Source organism: Budorcas taxicolor, chromosome 1, assembly GCF_023091745.1.
Source record: "Budorcas taxicolor isolate Tak-1 chromosome 1, Takin1.1, whole genome shotgun sequence".
Lineage (NCBI taxonomy): Eukaryota > Metazoa > Chordata > Mammalia > Artiodactyla > Bovidae > Budorcas > Budorcas taxicolor.
The window spans coordinates 8983467-9006849 of record NC_068910.1 but is presented as its reverse complement, the minus strand read 5'-3'; the positions used below and the strand labels follow the sequence as shown (position 1 = coordinate 9006849).

Below are 23383 nucleotides of genomic sequence, written 5' to 3'. Positions count from 1 at the left end.
GGGAGGCCCCTGTGCAAGGTGAAGAAAGGGTTTCCCCATCTCCCTGACAATATCTCGGCCTTTCCTGGGGTCCTAGGGAAGTGTCAGGGTTGCTCAAAGGGGTTGAGTACTCCAGGAGAGGGAGGGACCAGGCACTGTCTACATCCCTTCTGAGTCCACACCAGGGGCCCCTCATGATCCGGGGTAAAGGAGTGTATTCAGCAGTCAGCCTCCACCTCTTGGCACTGCCTGGAACCCAGTAGAGAGCCACTTAACATTTGGTGAGTGGATGACAGTACTACATCTCAAGATGTACACACCAGCCCGTCTCTAGGTAGATACAAGGCCCACATCATCATCTCTGTGTCCAGCCCTCAGACAGTGAGTTCCATTTGTCCCCTCTCCTGGATTCCTCTGCATTGCTTTTCTCAGTCTCAAAATGTCCTCTTCCCAGAACCCACCAAACCTGGCCTATCGCTTTGGCTGCCTCTCATCTGGCCTGAGAAACGGTCATCTGCGCACTTCTTTGCTCTGTTTCACACTCAGGCCATTGCAGGCTGGACAGCCCTCCCTAAGTACAGGGGCCACACTCAAGCCTTATGTTTATCTTCACGGGCTGTAGAGTACATCTGTCCTCCAAACACTGATTCTCCCCTGTCGCTTCTCTCCTGGGTCCCCTCCTCCTCTGTGGGTTCTGCTGAATCTCCTCCAGGGAGTCTCCTCTTAGGAGGCAAGGCTGGCTCGGGTGCATCTGGGCTGCTTCTCCTCCCAGTTCTCACAGGTTCCAGGGGCTGTCCCTTCCCTTTTCAAGACACAAGTTCTCATTCACACACATCACTGGTCTGTGTCTGGGTTCAAGACTCCCATGAATACCCTGGTTGTCCACACTGGGCTGTTGTCTGGGTGCTGCCGCAGGAGCCCTGAGCTGGAAGCCTGGGGGCCCCACCTGCTCCTTCTTCCTCCTGAGGACACTCCTAGACCTCCCACCACCGCTGCCCTGGTCCTACCCCATCTTCTCTCCTCCAAGGGGGAGCCGGAATGCCCAAAGTCCTCCTCTGTGTTCCTGGCTCTTCCCTGACCACTGTCTACCCTCCATACTATAGTTAGGGGGCTCCTGCAAATCACTGATTTGGGCATTTCACCCGCCTCCTTGAGCCAGGGGCATTAGGGTCTGGATGGTTGGGTCTCTTTATTGTCGTCACTCCCCACCCTACAGGCCTCAGATATCAGGTCCCAGGCCATCCCAATCACTCAGGCCCGTCGGAGCTTCCAACTCATCTCCCAACTGTGCCCCTTGTCCCTCTGCTTGCCCTGGCCTTCCCCCTTGGAAAGTCTTCCCTGACATCTAAGAACACTCAGAATCTCCTCCTCTTGGCTCTCACAGCCCTCAGAAAGTTTCTTCTCATTTGACTCCACGTCCAGTCCTGTGGGTGAGACACCAGGCTTGAGGGCTGGTGCTGGGTGGTAGAGAGAGCACAGATGGAAGATACAAGCAGCCAAAGTGTTAGAAGAGCTCAGAGACCATGAAGCTAATTCTTTTAAGGCTTCCCTTGGGATGGCCATGTGACTGGAGGCCGGGGGTAGCTCTTGGCATGTGTTGGCCTATGGGACTCTGGGCAGTTGGCTGGGGCCCCTTGGAAACTGGCAGCTGGATGGATGGTGCTGGTTACACATTAGCCTTGGAGAGAGGAGAGGTAGGCCTCTGTGCAACCTGGTTACACAGCCCAGGTCTTGCCCCAGTGGCCTCTTGGTCAAGCTGTATCCTTTTCCCAAGTCAAAGAGGGAAAGGGAGATGATTACAATAGAAAATAACTAGCAGTACACATGGTTACTGGCTATTAGGTAAGCCTGAAACCCTCCCTTTGATTTCTTGCCTCTGGGCCTTTGCATTGGCTCACACTTCAGACTGAAGTCCCCTCCCCTATCCTCCCTAATTCTGTGTAGGGTCCTCAGCGAGGTCCTTGATGGCACCTCCCATGGTGAGGAGCATGTCTTTCATGCCCTGAGCAACCAGCTTTTCTGGTTTAGTCCTCAGAGCCTGTTAGGGCTGAGGTCTTCTCAGGAAGGACGGCACAGCCCTTGTCCCCAGCCAGCATGTCCCCGACTCTGCATCTGATCCTTGAGAAACCCACGTGCACCCAGCAAACTCAGGTAGGAGCCCTGATCCTGCATTGCCCCCTCTTTTGCTCCTCGCAGCCATCCTTCCTGTCCATGAGACTCTGAGGCAAGGAGAAGCAGAATCCAGTCCCAACCAGTGCCCCCAGACCTCTGGGAACACCCACCAGCTCTCTGCGTAGGTCAGTTGATGAGGAGAATGAGACCCACAGGTAAACCATTCAATCAAGGACCCCCCTTACTAGGAAATGGCAGACTCAGCAGGGTGACCCAAACCCTCCCTTAGGAAGGTGCTCTACCCTGAGACGAGCTTAAACCTCACCCCAAAAGCCCTGGAACTGGCGTTGCACCCCTGCTTTAGGACTCACTGCAGAGGGAGCTGGGCTTTCATGTCCCTCACAGGCAGTCACTTACACAGGCCAAGTGCAGAGGAGACAGAGTACCCCAGCCATCTCCTGGGGAGGGGGAAGCTGTGAAGGCAGCTGTGAAGGGGGACCTGTGAGCCATTACCATCTACCTCCCACAGTCCCAACAGCTGGGGGTCCTCAGGGCAGCCGCCCAGTGACAGGATCTGAGCAAGACACTAACAATGCCTACTGCCCAGCACCCCACCCAGAGATCAGCATCCCTCTGGCCCCCCCAACCAAAGGGGTCAAAACTGAACTGTCATCTCCCCCCACACACATCTCGTACCTACACCCAGGTGCTGAGCAGCCCGGGACTGTGCTCTCACAACCCACGCCCACATGGTCCAGCCTGTCAGGGAATCAACTTGCCTCATCTTGTCTTCAGTAGCTCGTCCCAGGCAGCCCCACACTCTCTCAGCCTCTAGAGAGGCTCTTCCCTCCTCTCGTGACCACTGCCCTGGCCTGATGCTCAGTCATTAATGGAAGGATCTGATATTTGTTCTCTCAGGGAGTAAGAGGTCCAGGGATGGAACAGCAGACACTCAGAAGCCAATCCCCTTAGAAGGCGCTGAGTAGGCCTGCAGACCTCCCTGCCAGGGACCACTTCAGCTCCCTGCTCTAGGATTCAGATGGAACCAATGTAAGCATCTACCCCTTTCTGCTCTCAGTGGTTACCTGCGCATGCTGAGAGCCTCCTCCACAGCAAGGAACGTCAGGTCAACGCCAACGTAGAATATGAAAGGACGAGACTGGCCCGAGGCTATAGATGGATGACCGTGGGAGCAGGATGGGCAATCACGGGGAACGACTGAAAACAGAAGTGACCTGCACAGATGCCATGTCATCCTGATGGGTGGTCCGTCTCTCCAGTGGGGCTGGGATGTGCCAGCGGTGACGGGCCTAATGTGGAGCATTTGTCAGTTTCCATGGTGTAAAAATTTCCACCATGGCTGATTTCAAGCTACCAAGAGTGTAACAGCCAGCTCAAAAAACAAATCTGACCATTTCACACTTGGCTCTACCAAGCCTGGATCCTCGGGCACAGACACAACCCAGCTCTGGGTTCCCTTTGTAGGGCTTCCCCCCAAAGCATATGGCGATGTAGAGAAGATGCACAAGGTTCCTCTAACCTGTTTGCAATCAACCCACCTGCTCACCAAGAGGAGACAAGCCTGACAGGTAACAAAGTAAATGCTCTGTGAGATCCTACCCTCTGTCCCTCTCAGACAGGGGAATATGTCTTGGTTCACAGTGGCCCAGAAGGGGACTGAAGGCAAGCCTTTAGTGGAAGGAGTTTGTTTGCGAGGTAATTCCAGAAAAAGCCAGCAGAAATGTAGACAGAGGGGTCAGGGCAGGACATGAGTGAGAAAAAAACATGTCAATAAACAGGTACTAAAGTGGATGACAGGAGCTCAACCCAGCTGGGGACCTCAGGCAGAGGTGTGATACGTCTGGAGGTGGGCCCCCAAGGGAGTGAGGAAGAGATGTTTTTATAGCAAGTTCCCCCAGGGGTTAGTTGAAGCTGCTCCCTGATACAAACACCCTAGTGCTTTCTGTCTGCCTCAGAGCAAAGGTCAGCTAGAGAATGGGGAATGGGCAGGACATGGGCAGTGTCTGAAACACACAGGCAAATAGACATGTGACCTCTGTGTCACTATGTCTCTCATGCCCTCATGGAGAAATCTTCACCCCGATGAGCAGGATACTTCTTTTTAATGGTGCAAATTTTTACACTATGTGATCGCTAAGCGCAAATCCACCACTGACATCTGAGACCCAGCTGAAGAAACAGTATTGAGTCTAAATGCCACAGGAAAAGCCAGGAGGGATGGGCTATTTCAGAATTAATATTGTTGAGAGCAAGAAGTATGTCCTGGGTGTTGCACCTGCAGGTTTATCCCTGAGACTGAACTTCGTCTCTGTGAGTGTTTAACAAGGCGAGAAGCCTGGCCCCTCATGGACTGTCAGCTCCACGTGAGCAGGAACAGCAGTCCCACCAGCACTGCACACACAGCAGATCTCCATACATCCTACTGGGTGTTGGAGGAGGAGGGCAGGAGTGGGTGAAGGGCTCGGGTGGGACCCGAGGGTGGGGACACTGTCCTGGAGCTCCTGGGGCTGCTGCCTCCCCCATGCCCTCCTGGAAGGAACAGGGGCCTCACGCTTCTCTGTGCTCACAGGAGTGATCACACACACACACATAGACGCATACACATAGATGCACACACATTCGTGGGGGGCCTCCCAGAGTTAGGGATATGGTCCTGATAAGTGGGCAAAGGGGAGACAAGTGAAATTAAAGCCTGGAGGAAGCTGTTTTCACAAGAATTTATTTTCACTGTCCAGAAGCCTGAATCAGAACAAATCAGACACTTAGGAGTCTTCCCCAGGTTCAGGATCCGACAGTCCTTCTCCATCAACCTCGGATTCTGGGTCCAAGCCAGACTGGCCACGGCCAGCGTATCCTGACACTCTGAAACTGTGAAACAAGAAGACACAGGCTTCTTTTGGGACTGACTCAAGATTAACCCTTGACACACACCCCCCCACACTCACACCTCGACCTTCCCAGGCTGCCCAAGGAGCCTTGGAACCCCAGGTCACGTTCCAGCTGTGACCCTTGGAGCATGTGGTTGAATCTCCACACTACAGACAGAGAGGAAACTGAGGGCCACAGATGGCATGGGGCTTCCCAGGGTCATAAGCACATTCCAGCAAAGCTGGATGAGAGCAGAGGCTGAAAACCCATGACTGCAGTCAGTGTGTCACAAACTGAGCTCAGTCACAATTCCCTGGAGGTCTTGTGAAAATCCAAATGGCTGGGCCCCACCCCAGTGTCAGATTCAGGAAGTCTGAGTGGGTCCTGAGGATCTATCTCATGTCAGTTCCCAGATGGAAACCCCAGTAGAGAACCCCTGCTTTAAGCGAGGCAGCCCCAGGGCTGGAGACCTGGGGCTTAGGGAAGGAGGGGCCAGGGTAGGAGGGCCTCTCTCTGCCCTGGATGGGGCAGCAGGTCATTGGTATAAAGGATGTTCCACACACTACCTTCCCTAGAAACCCCCCAGTCCAGAAGGGGCCACTCACCTCATTGCAGTTTAGGTCAAACTGGTCATTGGACAGGTCCAGGGTGACTGTCCCCACATACTGTTTCACCCGCTGGAAGGAGAGGCTCAGATCAAACTGGATCCCCCGGGCCACAACCTCCCAGCCTCACCCCAGGGACAGGAAACCTTCCCAGAAGCCCCCTGTTCAGCTCCCTGGGAGACATTGACCCCACTCCCAGCCTTACCCCTTTCTCCTGGAAGTCACACTGCTCCACAGGCTGCTGAGTCATTCTGGGGCACAGAGTCTCCTTCACCGTGAAGCTCACAGGCTTTCGAGTGCCCAGATCTTCATCCTGGTGATGGATTAAAGCGGGGGGAAACTGGGTTCAGGCTCACTTTCCCTTCTCTGATCTGTCTCCCTGCCCCTCACCTAGACGGCCCCCTCCCCAACTCACATCCTTGGGAGGCGGGTCTAGCTCCAGGAGGCGGTAAAGATTAGCTTCTGAGGACCGCTCACTGAGCTGATTGACAGCACGAAGCACGGCCTACCTGTAGCTGAGGGCCTGGCGCTGGCCGAGGGCAGCACTAGTCCCAGCAGCAGGAGCCACAGTGACCACCGCCCCAGCGAGAGGCTGGCCCTCTGGGTCTCCATGGTGCCCAGTCTGCCTCCTCCCAGCCCGAGGGACCCTCCTTTTCTGCTCAGCCTGGGCCCTGATGCAAAGGCTTAACCAGGAGTCTTCCTGACCTGCCCCATCCCTGGCCTCCTCCCAGGGCGTGAGGTGGACTTGCCTCAGCCCCTGCTGTTGCTTCACGGGATTTCTGGGCAGTGGGCAGGGAGGCCCCTGTGCAAGGTGAAGATAGGGTCTCCCTGACAACTCCTTGGTCTCTTCTGGACACCCTGGGGAGTGTCACCGGCAGGCTTGCTCAAAATGCTTGAGTCCTTAAGAGATCTGTCTTACACTTGCACACCTGAACAACAGTTTAAAGGACTTTGCATGTGTGCATGCTAAGTCACTTCAGCATGTCCAACTCTCTGTGACCCCATGGACTGTAGCCCACCAGGCTCCTCTGTCCATGGGATTCTCCAGGCAAGAATACTGGAGTGGGTTGCCGTGCCCTTCTGCAGAGGATCTCCCACATCCAGGGATCAAACCCATACGTCTTACATCTCCTAAACTGGCAGGCGAGTTCTTTACCACTAGCTTCACATGGGAAGCCCTTAAAGGAGTATATTCAATAATAAATCTCCTGCTCAAGGCTCTTGGCCAGTAGGCACTCAACAACTTTCACGAATGATTGACAGTATCATCATGTCTAGAGCCTAACTGCCCCCCAAGCCAGTACCAAGGCAGGCATCAAGGCCACACCATCCTGTCCTCTGGGCTCAGTTCTCAGCCAGTCAGGAGCTTGGCTCCATCTGTCCCCTCTTCTGGATTCTTCTGATTACTTTCTCAGTCATATATTTCCTAAGGCCAGATGCCTGGGCTGTTACCCTGGTACCTTCCCAACTCCCCAGCTATGAGGAAGTGTCATCTGTATCATGACCACAGTTCTTTGTTCTCTCTCACAGTGAAGGCAACCAAAGGATGGACAGTCCTCACCAAATAATTAGGTTAGGTTAAAGCCTTTTCTTTATGCAGTTTCTAGAGAGCATGTTCCTAGCTCTCCCCTGACCACTGTCCGCCCTCCACACCATTGTCTAGGGGTCCTGCAAACCACTGATTTGACCATTTCACCTGCTGCCTTGAGTCAAGGGCAACAAGGTTTGGAGCTTGATGCTCGGCATTGTCCTCTCCCTCCTGCCTGCAGGTCTCGGGTGTCAGGCTCCCCTGTCCATCCCAAACACTCAGGCACCTCAGAGCCACCTGCTCGTCTCCCATCTCTGCCCCTGATCCCTCTGCTTGCCCTGAACTTCCCCTTAGGAAGCCTTCACTGATGTCCAAGGAGATTCAGCACCTCCTCATCTTGGGTCCCGCAGCCTTCAGGAAGTCTCTTCCAATTTGACCTCAAGTGAATTCCTGTCCCATGCCCTGGTAGGGACACCACGCTGTGGTGGCCAGTGTGTGGGGTTTTGAGAACACAGCTGGCTGAAAGGATAATGGACCAAAGCAATAGACGGGTCACAAGCCAAGAAGGAAATTCTTGTACAAGTTTCAGGAGGAATTATCATGTAGTTGTGATTTCTGGGGTTGTTTTGGTCTCAGTTTTCCTATGGGACCCTTGGGGACTTGGCCAGGCCCCCTCGGAAGGTGGCAGGTGGATGGATAGTGCTGGTTACACATCAGCCTTGGAGAAGAAAGGAGAGGTGGGCCTCTGTGCAACCTGGTTTCACAGTCCAGGTATTGCCCAGTGGCCTATTGGTCAAACTATATCCTTTTCCCAACTCAAATGAGGAAAAGGAGATGGTCACAGTAGAAAAGAATTGGCAATACACATGATTACTGGCTACTAGGTAAGCCTGAAACCTTCCCTGTGCCTTCTTTCCTCGGAAACTTTACATTTGCTCGTACTTCAGACTGAAGTCCCCTCTCCCATCTTTGCACACCCTCAGGATCTCAGGGTGAGCCTCCTGGGAGACCACAACATTTGAGCAGGAAGTGAGCTGAGCCCATCCAGACATCCACTTCCGGAAGGATGGAGGAGGACAGGGCCCTTCACACAAGGCCCACACACTCCTCCCTCTTCCTGGGTGCCTCTGTGTTCCCTCCCCACGGACTGGCTTGTGCTAGCGGAGGTCTTCCATCTGCCCACGGGTGCACTGGGAAGGTAGAAACAGCCCTTCCAGCAGCTCCTCCCAGGTTTTGACGAGTATGTGCTTTGGGAAGTAAAGACAGATGCTACTCAGTTTTATCACCAACAGTGGACTCCAGGTGTGTGTTCAGGTACCAAGTCTCCTACCTGCAGTTCTCACTGCCTCAGCCGCACAGACAGGATGGGGCAGCACAAGCATGGGAGGCGTCAATACTCTGGCAGGAAGATCTACTGGTTTGAAGCTACCACGAGCTTAAAATGAAAGTGAAAGTCATTCAGTCGTGTCTGACTCTTTGCAACGCTATGGACTATACAGTCCATGGAATTCTCCAGGCAAGAATACTGGAGTGGGTAGCCCTTCCCTTCAAGGGATCTTCCCAACCCAGGGATTGAACCCAGATCAACCACATTGCAGGTGGATTCTTTACCAGCTGAGCCACAAGAGAAGCCAAAGAATACTGCAGCAAGTGGCATATCCCTTCTCCAGAGGATCTTCCCGACCCAGGAATCGAACTGGGATCTCCTGTATTGCGGGAAGATTCTCTACCAGTTGAGCTTCCAGGGAAGCCACCAAGAGCTTAACAAACAGCTAAAAAAAATCCTGACCATTGAACAATTGGCTCTGGCAAGCCTGTATCACTGATACAAACACAACAGAGCCCTCAGTTTCCCTATAGGGTTTCCTCCCACGGTGAGGGGTGATGTAGAGTGAGACACATCAGTTCAGTCAGTTCAGTTGCTCAGTCATGTCCAACTCTTTGCAACCCCATGGACTGCAGCAAGCCAGGCTTTTCTGTCCATCAACAACTCCTGAAGCTTGCTCAAACTCATGTCCATTGAGTCGGTGATGCCATCCAACCATATCATCCTCTGTCGTCCCCTTCTCTTCCTGCCTTCCATCTTTCCCAGCATCAGGGTCTTTTCAAATGAGTCAGTTCATCGTGTCAGGTGGCCAAAGTATTTGAGCTTCAGCTTCAGCATCAGTCCTTCCAATGAATATGCAGGAGTGATTTTCTTTAGGATAGACTGGTTGGATCTCCTTGCAGTCCAAGGGACTCTCAAGAGTCTTCTTCAACACCACAATTCAAAAGCATCAATTCTTTGGGGCTCAGATTTCTTTATGGTCCAATCTCAAATTCATACATAGCTACTGGAAAAAGCGTAGCTTTGACTAGATGGACCTTTGTCCGCAAAGTAATGTCTCTGCTTTTTAATATGCTGCCTAGGTTTGTCACAGCATCTCTTCCAACGAGCAAGCATCTTTTAATTTCATGGCTGCAGTCACCATCTGCAGTGATTTTGGAGCCCAAGAAAATAAAGTCTGTCACCATTTCCATTATTTCCCAAATTATTTGCCAGGAGGTGACAGGACTGGATGCCATGATCTCAGTTTTTTAAATGTTGAATTTTAAACCAGCTTTTTCACTCTCCTCTTTCACTTTCATCAAGAGGCTCTTAAGTTTTGCTTCACTTTCTGCCATAAGGGCGGTGCCATCTGCATATCTGAGGATATTGATATTTTCCCCAGCAATCTTGATTCCAGCTTGTGCTTCATCCAGCATTGAATCCAGCATTTCTCATGATGTACTCTGCATATAAGTTAAATAAGCAGGGTGACAATATACATCCTTGAAGCATTCCTTTCCCAATTTGGAACTAGTCCATCATTCCATGTCCGGCTCTAACTGTTGCTTCTTGACCTGCATACAGATTTCTCAGAAGGCAGGTAAGGTGGTCTGGTATTCCCATCTCTTTAAGAATTTTCCAGTTTGTTGTGGTCCACACAGTCAAAGGCTTTGGCGTAATCAATAAAGCAGAAGTAAATGTTTTTCTGGAACTCTCCTGCTTTTTCTATGATCCAACAGATGTTGACAATTTGATCTCTGGTTCCTCTGACTTTTCTTAATCCAGCTTGAACATCTGGAAGTTCTCAGTTCACATACTGTTGAAGCCTCACTTGGAGAATTTTGAACATTACTTTACTAGTGTGTGAGATGAGTGCAACTGTGTGGTAGGTTGAACATTCTTTGGCATTGCCTTTCTTTGGGGTTGGAATGAAAACTGACCTTTTCCAGTCCTGAGGCCACTCCTAAGTTTTCCAAATTTGCTGGCATATTGAGTGCAGCATTTTAACAGCATCATCTTTCAGGATTTGAAACAGCTCAACTGGAATTCCATCACCTTCACTACCTTTGTTCGTAGGCCCTAAGGCCCACTTGACTTCACATTCCAAGATGTCTGGCTCTAGGTGAGTGATCACACCTTCCTGATTATCTGGGTCATGAAGATCTTTTTTGTATAGTTCTTCTGTGTATTCTTGCCGCCTCTTCTTAATATCTTCTGCTTGTTAGATCCATACCATTTCTGTCCTTTATGGAGCCCATCTTTGCATAAAATGTTCCCTTGGTATCTCTAATTTTCTTGAAGAGATCTCTAGCCTTTCCCATTCTATTGTTTTCCTCTAACCTTCCTGATTCAGCCCCACCTGCTCACCAAGAGGAGACAAGCCTCACAGGTAGCAGAGTACATGCTCTGTGAGATCCTGCCCTCTGTCCCTCTCAGAGAAAAGAATCTGTGTCTTGGTTCAGGTGGACCCAGAAGCAGACCTAAGACAAGCAATTAGCAGAAGTAGTTTGTTTGGGAGGCAATTCCAGAAAGCTTTGTAGGGATGTAGAGACATGAGACAAGGCAGGACCTGAGTCAGAAGAGTATGTTCAATGAAGAGGTCACTGAAGTGCATGGCTGAGACTAAAGCCAGCTGGGGACCTCAGACAGAGGTGTGGCACATCTGGGAGTGGGACACCCAAGGAGGGAGAAAGAGGAGATGCTTTTCCATCAAGTTCCCCCAATGGTTAGTTGAAGCTGCTCCCTGGATTCAAACTCCCCAGGGCTACCATCTGCTCCAGAGCAAAGGTCAGCTAGAAAAGGGAGAGTGGGCAGGACATGGGCAGTGTCTGAACACTGAAGCAAACAGTGATGTGATCTATGTGTCACTCACAGAGACGCAGTTCAGTTTCAGGGCTGAGCCTGCAGGTGCAATGCCCAGAACAGTCTCTGTGAGTGTTTAACAAGGTGGGAAGCCTGACCCCTCGTGGACTGTCACCTCCGTGCGAGCAGGAGCAGCATTCGCACCAGCACTACACACACAGTAGGTGTCCGTACATCCTACTGGGTGTTGGAGGAGGAGGGCAGAGGCAGGTGAAGGGCTCGGGAGGGACCCGAGGGTGAGGACGCTGTCCTGGAGCTCCCGGGGCTGCTGCCTCCCCCCGTGCCCTCCTGGAAGGAACAGGGGCCTCACACTTCTCTGTGTTCACAGATACATACACACACACATAGACAAACATGCAAACACACAGAAACATAGACACACACATACATAGACACACACACACACAGAGGCACACACACACAGTAGCCCTCTGAGAGTTAAGGACTCAGTCTCAATAAATGGGAAGAGGCGAGAAAGTAGAAATTGAATCCTGGAGGAAGTTGTTTTCACAAGAATTTATTTTTCACCATTCAGAAGTCTAAGCCAAAACAAATCAGACCCTTAGGACTCTTCTGTGGACTCAGGATTCACCAAAATTCTTTAATGGGTGTGATGGCAGCCAATCCTTCACCATTTTCAAGGAAACCTTGAAATGAGAGATGTCAGCAGGAATGGACGTAGACTTGGCATTGGTCTTGGCCACAGCGCTAAACTTGACCTTAGCCTTCACAATGATTATCACAGTGGTTTTGGCCATGGCCTTAGCCCTGGCCTTGGCAGTGGTAATGGCAATGGCTTTGGCCATGGTCTTGGCCCTGGCCTTGGCAGTGGCAATGGCAATGGCTTTGGCCATGGCCTTTCGCTTGGGAAATGTTGATGCTGGGGACGAAGTCTCCTGACACTCTGAAACTGTAAACCATGACAAAACAGATTTGTTGTGGGACGGGGCAAGGGTCAAGACAAGATCCCTCACTTCACACCTGAACAGCCCTCTAACTGGGACACCACGAGTGTTGGGCCCAGTTCACCCTCTGGCTGTTATCTTTGAAGCATATGATTGAATCCCTATATACAGACACCTAGGGAGAAACAGGTCCACAGCCAACATAGGGCTTCCAAGGGTCACAAGCCCATCCTAGCAAAGCCGGATTAGAACAGGGGATTAGAGATCATTACTGAGTCGATTCCTCTCTACTTCAACCCAGTCAGAATCCCCTGCGGGCCTTGTGAAAATACAAATGGCTGGACCCCACCCCAGAGTCTGATTCAGGAGCTCTCAGACACAACAATCTGTCTCATGTCAGTTCCCGGGTGGGGACCGCATCAGAGAACCACTGCTCTAAGGGATGTAGAGCCAGGGCTGGAGACCTGGGACCTGGGGGAGAGAGGGGTGCAGGTAGGAGGGCTTTTCTCTACCCTGGATGGGGCAGCGGGTCATCGGTCCAAAGCACGCTCCACACTCTACCCCCTAGAATCCTCCAAAACCAGAAGGGGCCACTCACCTCATTACAGTTTAGGTCAAACTGGTCATTGGATGGGTCCAGGCTGACTGTCCCCACACACTGTTTCACCAGCTGCAAGGGGAGCTCAAGGTCAAACTGGAACCCCCAGGCCGTAACCTCCCAGGCTCACCTCACCCCATAGATGCTGGAAACCTTCCCGAAGTTCCCTGTTCAGCTTGCTGAGAAGCACTGATCCCAGCCCTCACTCCCCGCCCACAGGCTCACCCCATTCTCCTTGAAGTCACACTGCTCCGGGGGCTGCTGGCTCGTCCTGGGGCACACAGTCTCCTTCACCCTGAAACTTGCAGGCTTTCGAGCTCCCCAGTCCTCCGCCTGGTCAACGATCGAAGTGGGGAGACTGGCCTCAGGCTCATGTTTCCTTCTCTCATCTGTCTCCCTGCCCCCCACCCGGACGGCAGCCTCTCCAGCCCCCTGTGTGTCTGGCCCTGGGCTTGGTGCTAGAGGCACAGGGGAGGGCACAGAGCACGTGCCCAGCCTCACGGGCACACAGAGAGCAGGAGCGGCCCTCACAGCAGCGCTGCTGGCAGCGCCTCCCCTCAGAGGGGCCCAGGGAGGTCAGGGCCGCCTGCAGGGAGAGCTCCTTTCACTGGAGCCTCCAGGCTGACAGAGCCCTTCTAGCAGGGAGAAACCGAGGTGCAGGGGGACATTAGCAGGGAAGTCACCTCACAGAGCCTGTGACCCCTCCATCCCTGGAGCTCCCAGAAGTCCAGGGAGCCTGAGCCAGGTGTGCAGGGCACCTGATCCCACAGCAGAGAGGCTAAGGCAGGAAGCCTGGTGCTGGGAGGGGCCCCAGGTCTGGGAAGGTTTCCTGCAAGAGATGGGAGCCCACCTAGAGGGAAAAGTGCCTTCCTGACAGGAGGACCAGCCTGAGCGAAGGGGTGACAGTGTGGCCAAGGCAGGCGGGAGAAGGGCCCGTCCCCAGCCCCCTCCCCAACTCACATCCTTGGGAGGCGGGTCTAGCTCCAGGAGGCGGTAGAGATTAACTTCTGAGGACTTCTCATTGAGCTGACCCACAGCACGAAGCACGGCCTCCCTGTAGCTGAGGGCCTGGGCGCTGGCCGAGGGCAGCAATAGTCCCAGCAGCAGGAGCCACAACGAACACCGTCCCAGCGAGAGGCTGGCCATCTGGGTCTCCATGGTCCCCAGTCGGCCTCTTCCCACCTGAGGGATGTTTCTTATATGCTCAACATGGGCCTGATGCAAAGGTTCAGCCAGGAACCTTCCCCATCCCTGCCCTCCTCCCAGGGTGTGAGCAGGTCTTGCCACATTCCTTGCTGTTGCCTCATGGGTTTTCTGGGCAGTGGACAGGGAGGCCCCTGTGCAAGGTGAAAAAATGGTTTCTCCATCTCTCTTAATACCTTGGCCTCTCTGGGGCACATGGGAAGTGTCACAGTAAGGCTTGCTCAGATGGGTTGTGCCCTCCAAGAGGGAAGGAGTACACAGTGTCTACATCCCCTCTGACCTCCCTCCACTCCTGTCCAGCTCCTTCCCCGTCTCCTTTCATCTCAGTGAAGCCACAAGCCCCACAGTTTAACTTCTTTGTGTTCCAGGCTCTTCCCTAACTACTGTCCACCCTCCACCCTGTCATCTAGGGCTCCTGCCAGCCACTCATGTGGCCACTGACCAGCTGCCTTGAGGCAGGGGCACCATGGTCTGGATATTGATCCTCATCATTGTCCACACCCCCGCCCTGAGGTTCTCAGGTGTCAGGGTGCCCCATCCACCCCAACCACAAGCCACCTCAAGCCTCCTGCCCTCCTCCCGTCTCTGCACCTGATACCTCTGTTTGACCCGTCTTCCAACTTGAGAAGCCTTCCCTGACCTGCAACCACACAAGGAAACTTCTCTTGGCTCACAGAGATTTCAGGACATCTCTTCTGATTTGACCTCAGTGACTCCCTGCTCAGTGCTCTGGTTGAACACTGGTGGGGATGGGGGAGCGGGGCCCACTGAGAGGACAAGAAAGAACAGCTGGGAAAAAGAATGTGTCCAAGGGACAGAGGAATCCTGAGACCATGAAGCCCATTCGAATCCATCACCTGCACGGAAGGACCATGTGCCCGTGAGGCCCGGAGTGGCTCGTGGTCTCAGTTGCCCTGGGAGACCCTTGGGGGCTTGGCCAGGCCACCTTGGAAAGAGGCAGCCTGGATACACAGTTTAGTTGCCCACTCAGTCTTGGAGAAGGAAAGAAAGCTGGGCTTTGTGAAACCTAGTTACACAGCCCAGATATTGCCCCAGAGGCACCTTGGTCAAGCTGTATCCTTCTCCCAAATCAGGGGAGGAAAGGGAGATGATTGCAATAGAAACTAACTAGCAATACACATGGTTACTGGGTGACTGGTAACCTGACACCCACCCTATGCTTTCCTGCCTCTGAGCCTTTGCCTTTGCTCAGACTTCAGACTGAAGTCCCCTCGCCCATCCTCTCTGGATGCGGTGTCGTGTCCTCTGCCAGGTTCAGGCTGTGCCTCCTATGATGCCAAGTGTGAGCCTTCCATGCATCCAGGCTCTTGCTTTAGTCTTCACAGCCTGTCAGAACAGAGCTCTTCTCAGGAAAGACACCACGCCCTTGTTCTCAGCCAGGTTCCCCCCAACTCCACATCCGGTCTTTGGGAAATCCACATACACTTTTCACCCCCAACAAACTCAGGTAGGAGCCTTGATCCTGCATCACCCCCTCCTTTCTCCTCCCAGCCACCCTTCTGGTCCCTGAGGATCTGGGGCAATCGGAATGGAAACCCAGTTCTAAACAGGGCCCCAGATCTCTGGGAACACTCACCAGCTCTCTGTGTACATCAGTTGTCAAGGAAAATGAGACCCACAGGCATATCTTTCAATGAAGGACACCTCCCCTCCCTAGGAAATGGCAGACCCAGTGGGGAACCCAATCCTTCCACTGACCCAGCATGCTATCCACCTCTCAGGGACCAGTGATGGGCAATTTGGCCATCCCTCCTGCCCTCTGCAGGAAACAGGGAAGGAAGGTTGAGCATCAGGACCCTCTCTCTGCTAGCGTCTACTTCCTTCTTCCCACTGACCACTTCAGGTGAAGCGAGGAGATGGAGAGGCTATGTCCTCCTGGAAACTCCTCAGCTAGCCTGGGGTTTCCCAGGCACAGGGTTTGATGAAGCAGGTCAGCTGGCAGGAGGGCAGCACCATCCCACCCCCAGGTACTGGAGGGGGGGACATAAAACCAACAGAGGCTACACCAGCCACACTGTAGCCAGAGTACTTGGAGGGCATCAGGGTGACTGCTCAGAGTCAACCTTGAGCCCAGTGATTCCAAGGGCCTCAGCTGAGCTAAGCTCAGGCTCCAAATCTCACCACCACCAAGCACAGCAAACATCCTACCAGCTCCTCTCCACAGGATCTGGGACTGTGTGACAAGGTGACCTCGGCCTGGGTGGGGGCTGAGCGGGAAGGTGCCTGAGCTTTGCAGAAGAGAACCAGGCTCAGGGACAGCCCCAGGCAGTGAAGACCGGGGCATGGGTACCACTTCTGTGAGTGGGTTTTTACTGGGGACATGGGTATAGACAAGGCAGCTGGGGGCCCAGGCCAGACCTGTCAGCAGAGAGACTGAGGGGCTGTCCTCTCCCCAAACAGGACCCTGGATGCCTTGGGTACATCAGGAAAGCAAATCCTCTTTCATTCTTCTACCAGGACAAAGACTGCAAACCCTCAGGACCTCAGGGTCAGCCTCCTGGAGACCATGACCTTCAAGCAGGAAGTGAGCTGAGCCCATCCAGACAAAATGACCTTCTAGCAGGAAGTGAGCTGAGCCCATGCAGACATCAACTTCTGTGAGGATGGAGAAAGACAGGGCCCTTCACACGAAGCCCACACACTCCTACCCCTTTCCTGGGTGCCTCTGTGTTCCCTCCCAAATGACTGGCATGCCCTAGTGGAGGTCTTCCATCTGTCCATGGGTGCCCTGGGAAGGTAGAAACAGCCCTTCCAGGAACAAAAGATCTGTATATAGAAAACTATAAAACACTGGTGAAAAAAATCAAAGATGACACTGATAGGTGGAGAAATATACCATGTTCATGGATCAGAAGAATCAATATAGTGAAAATTAGTATACTACCCGAAGCACTCTATAGGTTCAATGGAATCCCTATCAAGATACCAGCGGTACTTTTCAGAGAACTAGAACAAATAATTTCACAATTTGTATGGAAATATAAAAAACCTTGAATAGCCAAAGCAATCTTGAGAAAGAAGAATGGAACTGGAGGAATCAACCGGCCTGACTTCAGGCTATACTACAAAGCTACAATCATCAAGACAGTATGGTACTGGCACAAAGACAGAAACATAGATCAATGGAACAAAATAGAAAGCCCAGAGATAAATCCACGCACCTATAGATATGTTATTTTTGACAAAAGAGACAAGAATATACAATGGGGAAAAGACAATCTCTTTAACAAGTGGTGCTGGAAAAACTGGTCAACCACACGTAAAAGAACGAAACTAGAACACTTTCTAACACCATACACAAAAATAAACTCAAAATGGATTAAAGATCTAAATGTAAGACCAGAAACTATAAAACTCCTAGAGGAAAACATAGGCAAAACACTCTCTGACATAAATCATTGCAGGATCCTCTATGGAAATAAAAGCAAAAATAAACAAATGGGACCTAGTTAAACTTAAATGCTTTTGCACAACGAAGGAAACTATAAGCAAGGTGAAAAGACAGCCTTCAGAATGGGATAAAATAATAGCAAATGAAGCAACTGACAAAGAATTAATCTCAAAAATATGCAAGCAACTCCTGCAGCTCAATTCCAGAAAAATATGTGACCCAATCAAAAACTGGGCCAAAGAACTAAACAGATATTTCTCCAGAAAAGACATACAGATGACTAAAAAACACATGAAAAAATGCTCAATATCACTCATTATCAGAGAAATGCAAATCAAAATCACAATGAGGTACCATCTCACACCAGTCAGAATGGCTGCTATCAAAAAGTCTACAAACAGTAAATGCTGGAGAGGGTGCGGAGAAAAAGAAACCCTCTTACACTGCTGGTGGGAATGCAAACTAGGACAGCCACTATGGAGAATGACGTGGAGAGTCCTTAAAAAACTGGAAACAGAACTGCCGCATAACCTAGCAGTCCCACTGCTGGGCATATACACCAAGGAAACCAGAATTGAAAGAGACACTTGTACTCCAATGTTCATTGCAGCACTGTTTACAATAGCCAGGACATGGAAGCAACCTAGATGTCCATCGGCAGATGGATGGATAAGAAAGCTGTGGTACATATGCACAAAGGAATATCACTCAGCTATTAAAAAGAATGCATTTGAATCAGTTCTAATGAGGTGGATGAAACTGGAGCCTATTATACAGAACGAAGGAAGTCAGAAAGAAAAACACCAATACAGCATATTAAGGTATATGTATGGAATTTAGAAAGATGGTAATGATGACCCTATATGCGAGACAGTGAAATCAGAGACACAGATGTAAAGAACAGACTTTTGGACTCTGTGGGAGAGGGAGAGGGTGGGTTGATTTGAGAGAATAGCATTGAAATATGTGTATTATCATATGTGAAAGAGACCACCAGTCCAGGTTCGATGCATGAGAAAGGGTGCTCGGGGCTGGTGCACTGGGATGACCCTGAGGGATGGGATGGGGAGCGAGGTGGGAGGGAGGTTCAGCATGGGGAACACCTGTATACCCATGGCTGATTCATGTGGATGTGTGGCAAAAACCACCACAATATTGTAAAGTAATTAGGCTCCAATAAAAATTAATAAATAAAAGGAAACAAACAAACAAACAACCCTTCCAGTGGCTCTTCCCAGGTTTTGACATCTAGTGTGCGCTTTGGAAAATAAAGACATTGCTACTCAGTTTCATCAACAACGGCGGACTCCAAGTTGTGTGTTCTGGTACCAACTCTCTTCCCTGCAGTTCTCATTGCCTCAGCAGCACGGACAGGACCGGGTGGCACGGAGCTTGGGAGGCATCAACACACTGGCAGGAACGTCCACCGTTTCAAAGCTACCAGGAGCTTAACCAGCAGCTAAAAAAAAATCCTGACCATTTTACAGTTGGCTCGGGGAAGCCTGTATCACTGGCACAGACACAACAGAGCCCTGCGTTTCCCTTTAGGGTTTCCTCCCACAGTGAGAAGTGATGTCGAGTGAGACGCACGAACTTTCCTGATATCAGCCCCGCCTACTCACCAAGAGGAGACAAACCTGACAGGTAACAAAGCACACCCTCTGTGAGATCCTGCCCTCTGTACCTCTGAGAGAAAGGAATCTGTGTCTTGACCCGGAAACAGACCTAAGACAAGTATTAGTGGAAGTAGCTTGTTTGGGAGGCAATTCCAGAAAGGTCCAGCAGGGATGTAGAGACGGGAGACAGGGCAGGACCTGAGTCAGAAGCGTACGTTCAATGAAGAGGTCACTGAAGTGCACGGAACCTCAGACAGAGGTGTGATATGTCTGGACTAAGGACAGCCCAAGGACTAAGGAAGAGGAGGTGTTTTTCCATCAAGTCCTCTCAATGGTTAGTTGAAGCTGCTCCCTGGATTCAAACTCCCCAGTGCTTCCAGTCTGCCCCAGAGCAAAGGTCAGCTAGAGAATGGGGAGTGGGCAGGACAGGAACAGTGTCTGAAACACCGGGGCAAACACATGTGACCTGTGTGTCATTCTGAGTCTCTCACCCTCATGCAGAGCTCTTTACCCCAATGAGCAGGATGCTTCTATTTAATGGTGCAAATTTTTATACCAAGTGATCCTTAAGCACAAACCCACCACTGAAATCTGGGACCAGGTAAGGAAACAGAGATGTGTCTCGATGCCACAGGAAAAGGCAAAAGGAGCGGGCTTTTCCAGAGTTAAATTTGTCAAGGGCAGGTGGGACATTCTGGACACTGAACTTTCCAGCTTAGCCCTGAGACTGAACTGTGACTCTGTGAGTGTTTAACAAGGTGAGAAGCCTGGCCCCTCACGGACTGTCAGCTCCATGAGAGCTGGAGCAGCATTCCCACCAGCACTGCACACACAGCAGGTCTCCGTACATCCTACTGGGTGTTGGAGGAGGAGGGCAGGAGTGGGTGAAGGGCTCGGGGGGGACCTGAGGGTGTAGACACTGTCCTGGAGTTCCTGAGGCTGCTGGCTCCCCCGTGCCCTCCTGGAAGGAACAGGGGCCTCACGCTTCTCTGTGTTCACAGGAGTGATCTCACACACACACAGAGACATACATGTGCATAGATACACACCCATGCACAGGCACACACACACACACACACACTCAAAGGAGACCTCTCAGACTTAAGGACTCGGTCTCAGTAAGCGTTAAGAGGTGAGAACATTGAAACTGAAGGTGGGGGAAAGTTGTCTTCACCAGAATTTATTTTTCACCGTCCAGAAGTCTAGGCAAACAAGTCAAACCCTTAGGACCCTTCTGTGGACTCAGGATTCATCAAAATTCTTTAATGGGTATGATGTCACCCAATCCTTTGCTGTTTTCCAGGAAACCTTGGAATGGGAGATGTCAGCAGGAATGGATGTGGGCTTGGCGCTGGTCTTGGCCGCAGTGCTAACCTTGATGTTGGCCTTCCCAATGATTGTCACAGCGGCCTTGGAATTGGACTTGGCTGTGGCTGTGGTAATGGCAATGGCCTTGGAATTGGCCTTGGCCGTGGTAATGGCAATGGCCTTGGAATTGGCCTTGGCCGTGGCCGTGGTAATGGCAATGGCCTTGGAATTGGCCTTGGCTGTGGCCAAGGTAATGGCAATGGCCTTGGAATTGGCCTTGGCTGTGGCCGAGGTAATGGCAATGGCCTTGGAATTGGCCTTGGCTGTGGCCAAGGTATTGGCAATGGCCTTGGAATTGGCTTTGGCCGAGGTTGTGGTAATGGCAATGGCCTTGGAATTGGCCTTGGCTGTGGCCGTGGTAATGGCAATGACCTTGGCCTTGGCCTTGGCCTTGGCCTTGGCCTTGGCCTTGGCCTTGGCAAACGTGGGCGCCGGGGACGAAGTCTCCTCACACTCTGAAGCTGTAAACCATGACAAAACAGATTTGTTGTGGGATTGTGCAAGGGTCAAGACAAGATCCCTCACTTCACACCTGAACAGCCCTCTAACTGGGACACCACGAGTGTTGGGCCCGGTTCACCCTCTGGCTGTTATCTTTGAAGCATATGATTGAATCCCTATATACAGACACCTAGGGAGAAACAGGTCCACAGCCAACATAGGGCTTCCAAGGGTCACAAGCCCATCCTAGCAAAGCCGGATTGGAGCAGGGGATTAGAGATCATTACTGAGTCAATTCCTCTCCACTTCAGCCTAGTCAGAATTCCCTGCAGGCCTTGTGAAAATACAAATGGCTGGACCCCACCCCAGAGTCTGATTCAGGAGCTCTCAGACACAACAATCTGTCTCATGTCAGTTCCCGGGTGGGGACCGCATCAGAGAACCACTGCTCTAAGGGATGTAGAGCCAGGGCTGGAGACCTGGGACCTGGGGGAGAGAGGGGTGCAGGTAGGAGGGCTTTTCTCTACCCTGGATGGGGCAGCGGGTCATCGGTCCAAAGCACGCTCCACACTCTACCCCCTAGAATCCTCCAAAACCAGAAGGGGCCACTCACCTCATTACAGTTTAGGTCAAACTGGTCATTGGATGGGTCCAGGCTGACTGTCCCCACACACTGTTTCACCAGCTGCAAGGGGAGCTCAAGGTCAAACTGGAACCCCCAGGCCGTAACCTCCCAGGCTCACCTCACCCCATAGATGCTGGAAACCTTCCCGAAGTTCCCTGTTCAGCTTGCTGAGAAGCACTGATCCCAGCCCTCACTCCCCGCCCACAGGCTCACCCCATTCTCCTTGAAGTCACACTGCTCCGGGGGCTGCTGGCTCGTCCTGGGGCACACAGTCTCCTTCACCCTGAAACTTGCAGGCTTTCGAGCTCCCCAGTCCTCCGCCTGGTCAACGATCGAAGTGGGGAGACTGGCCTCAGGCTCATGTTTCCTTCTCTCATCTGTCTCCCTGCCCCCCACCCGGACGGCAGCCTCTCCAGCCCCCTGTGTGTCTGGCCCTGGGCTTGGTGCTAGAGGCACAGGGGAGGGCACAGAGCACATGCACAGCCTCACGGGCACACAGAGAGCAGGAGCGGCCCTCACAGCAGCGCTGCTGGCAGCGCCTCCCCTCAGAGGGGCCCAGGGAGGTCAGGGCCGCCTGCAGGGAGAGCTCCTTTCACTGGAGCCTCCAGGCTGACAGAGCCCTTCTAGCAGGGAGAAACCGAGGTGCAGGGGGGACATTAGCAGGGAAGTCACCTCACAGAGCCTGTGACCCCTCCATCCCTGGAGCTCCCAGAAGTCCAGGGAGCCTGAGCCAGGTGTGCAGGTCGCCTGATCCCACAGCAGAGAGGCTAAGGCAGGAAGCCTGGTGCTGGGAGGGGCCCCAGGTCTGGGAAGGTTTCCTGCAAGAGATGGGAGCCCACCTAGAGGGAAAAGTGCCTTCCTGACAGGAGGACCAGCCTGAGCGAAGGGGTGACAGTGTGGCCAAGGCAGGCGGGAGAAGGGCCCGTCCCCAGCCCCCTCCCCAACTCACATCCTTGGGAGGCGGGTCTAGCTCCAGGAGGCGGTAGAGATTAACTTCTGAGGACTTCTCATTGAGCTGACCCACAGCACGAAGCACGGCCTCCCTGTAGCTGAGGGCCTGGGCGCTGGCCGAGGGCAGCAATAGTCCCAGCAGCAGGAGCCACAACGAACACCGTCCCAGCGAGAGGCTGGCCATCTGGGTCTCCATGGTCCCCAGTCGGCCTCTTCCCGCCTGAGGGATGCTTCTTATATGCTCAACATGGGCCTGATGCAAAGGTTCAGCCAGGAACCTTCCCCATCCCTGCCCTCCTCCCAGAGTGTGAGCAGGTCTTGCCACATTCCTTGCTGTTGCCTCATGGGTTTTCTGGGCAGTGGACAGGGAGGCCCCTGTGCAAGGTGAAAAAATGGTTTCTCCATCTCTCTTAATACCTTGGCCTCTCTGGGGCACATGGGAAGTGTCACAGTAAGGCTTGCTCAGATGGGTTGTGCCCTCCAAGAGGGAAGGAGTACACAGTGTCTACATCCCCTCTGACCTCCCTCCACTCCTGTCCAGCTCCTTCCCCGTCTCCTTTCAACTCAGTGAAGCCACAAGCCCCACAGTTTAACTTCTCTGTGTTCCAGGCTCTTCCCTAACTACTGTCCACCCTCCACACCATCATCTAGGGCTCTTGCCAGCCACTCATGTGGCCACTGACCAGCTGCCTTGAGGCAGGGGCATCATGGTCTGGATATTGATCCTCATCATTGTCCACACCCCCGCCCTGAGGTTCTCAGATGTCAGGGTGCCCCATCCACCCCAACCACAAGCCACCTCAAGCCTCCTGCCCTCCTCCCGTCTCTGCACCTGATACCTCTGTTTGACCCGTCTTCCAACTTGAGAAGCCTTCCCTGACCTGCAACCACACAAGGAAACTTCTCTTGGCTCACAGAGATTTCAGGACATCTCTTCTGATTTGACCTCAGTGACTCCCTGCTCAGTGCTCTGGTTGAAC

The 23383-nt window shown here is 52.5% G+C and overlaps 2 protein-coding genes across 2 annotated transcripts; both read right to left on the bottom strand.

Moving 5' to 3' along the window:
* Positions 1–4917: 4917 nt before the first annotated feature.
* On the bottom strand, positions 4918–6197 carry LOC128044892 (cathelicidin-4-like). The gene is given in 5 exon segments (XM_052637308.1): positions 4918–4980; positions 5586–5657; positions 5791–5898; positions 6001–6107; positions 6110–6197. Coding segments are annotated over 5 exon segments (438 nt in total).
* A 4951-nt stretch (positions 6198–11148) lies between these two features.
* LOC128044882 (cathelicidin-4-like) lies at positions 11149–22599 on the bottom strand. The gene is made up of 6 exons (XM_052637296.1): positions 22402–22599; positions 21666–21773; positions 21441–21512; positions 12142–12194; positions 11932–12100; positions 11149–11214 (listed from the first exon to the last, which is right to left on the bottom strand). Exons 1-6 carry the CDS (start codon positions 22597–22599, stop codon positions 11149–11151), a joined length of 666 nt encoding a protein of 221 aa, XP_052493256.1.
* Positions 22600–23383: the final 784 nt, after the last annotated feature.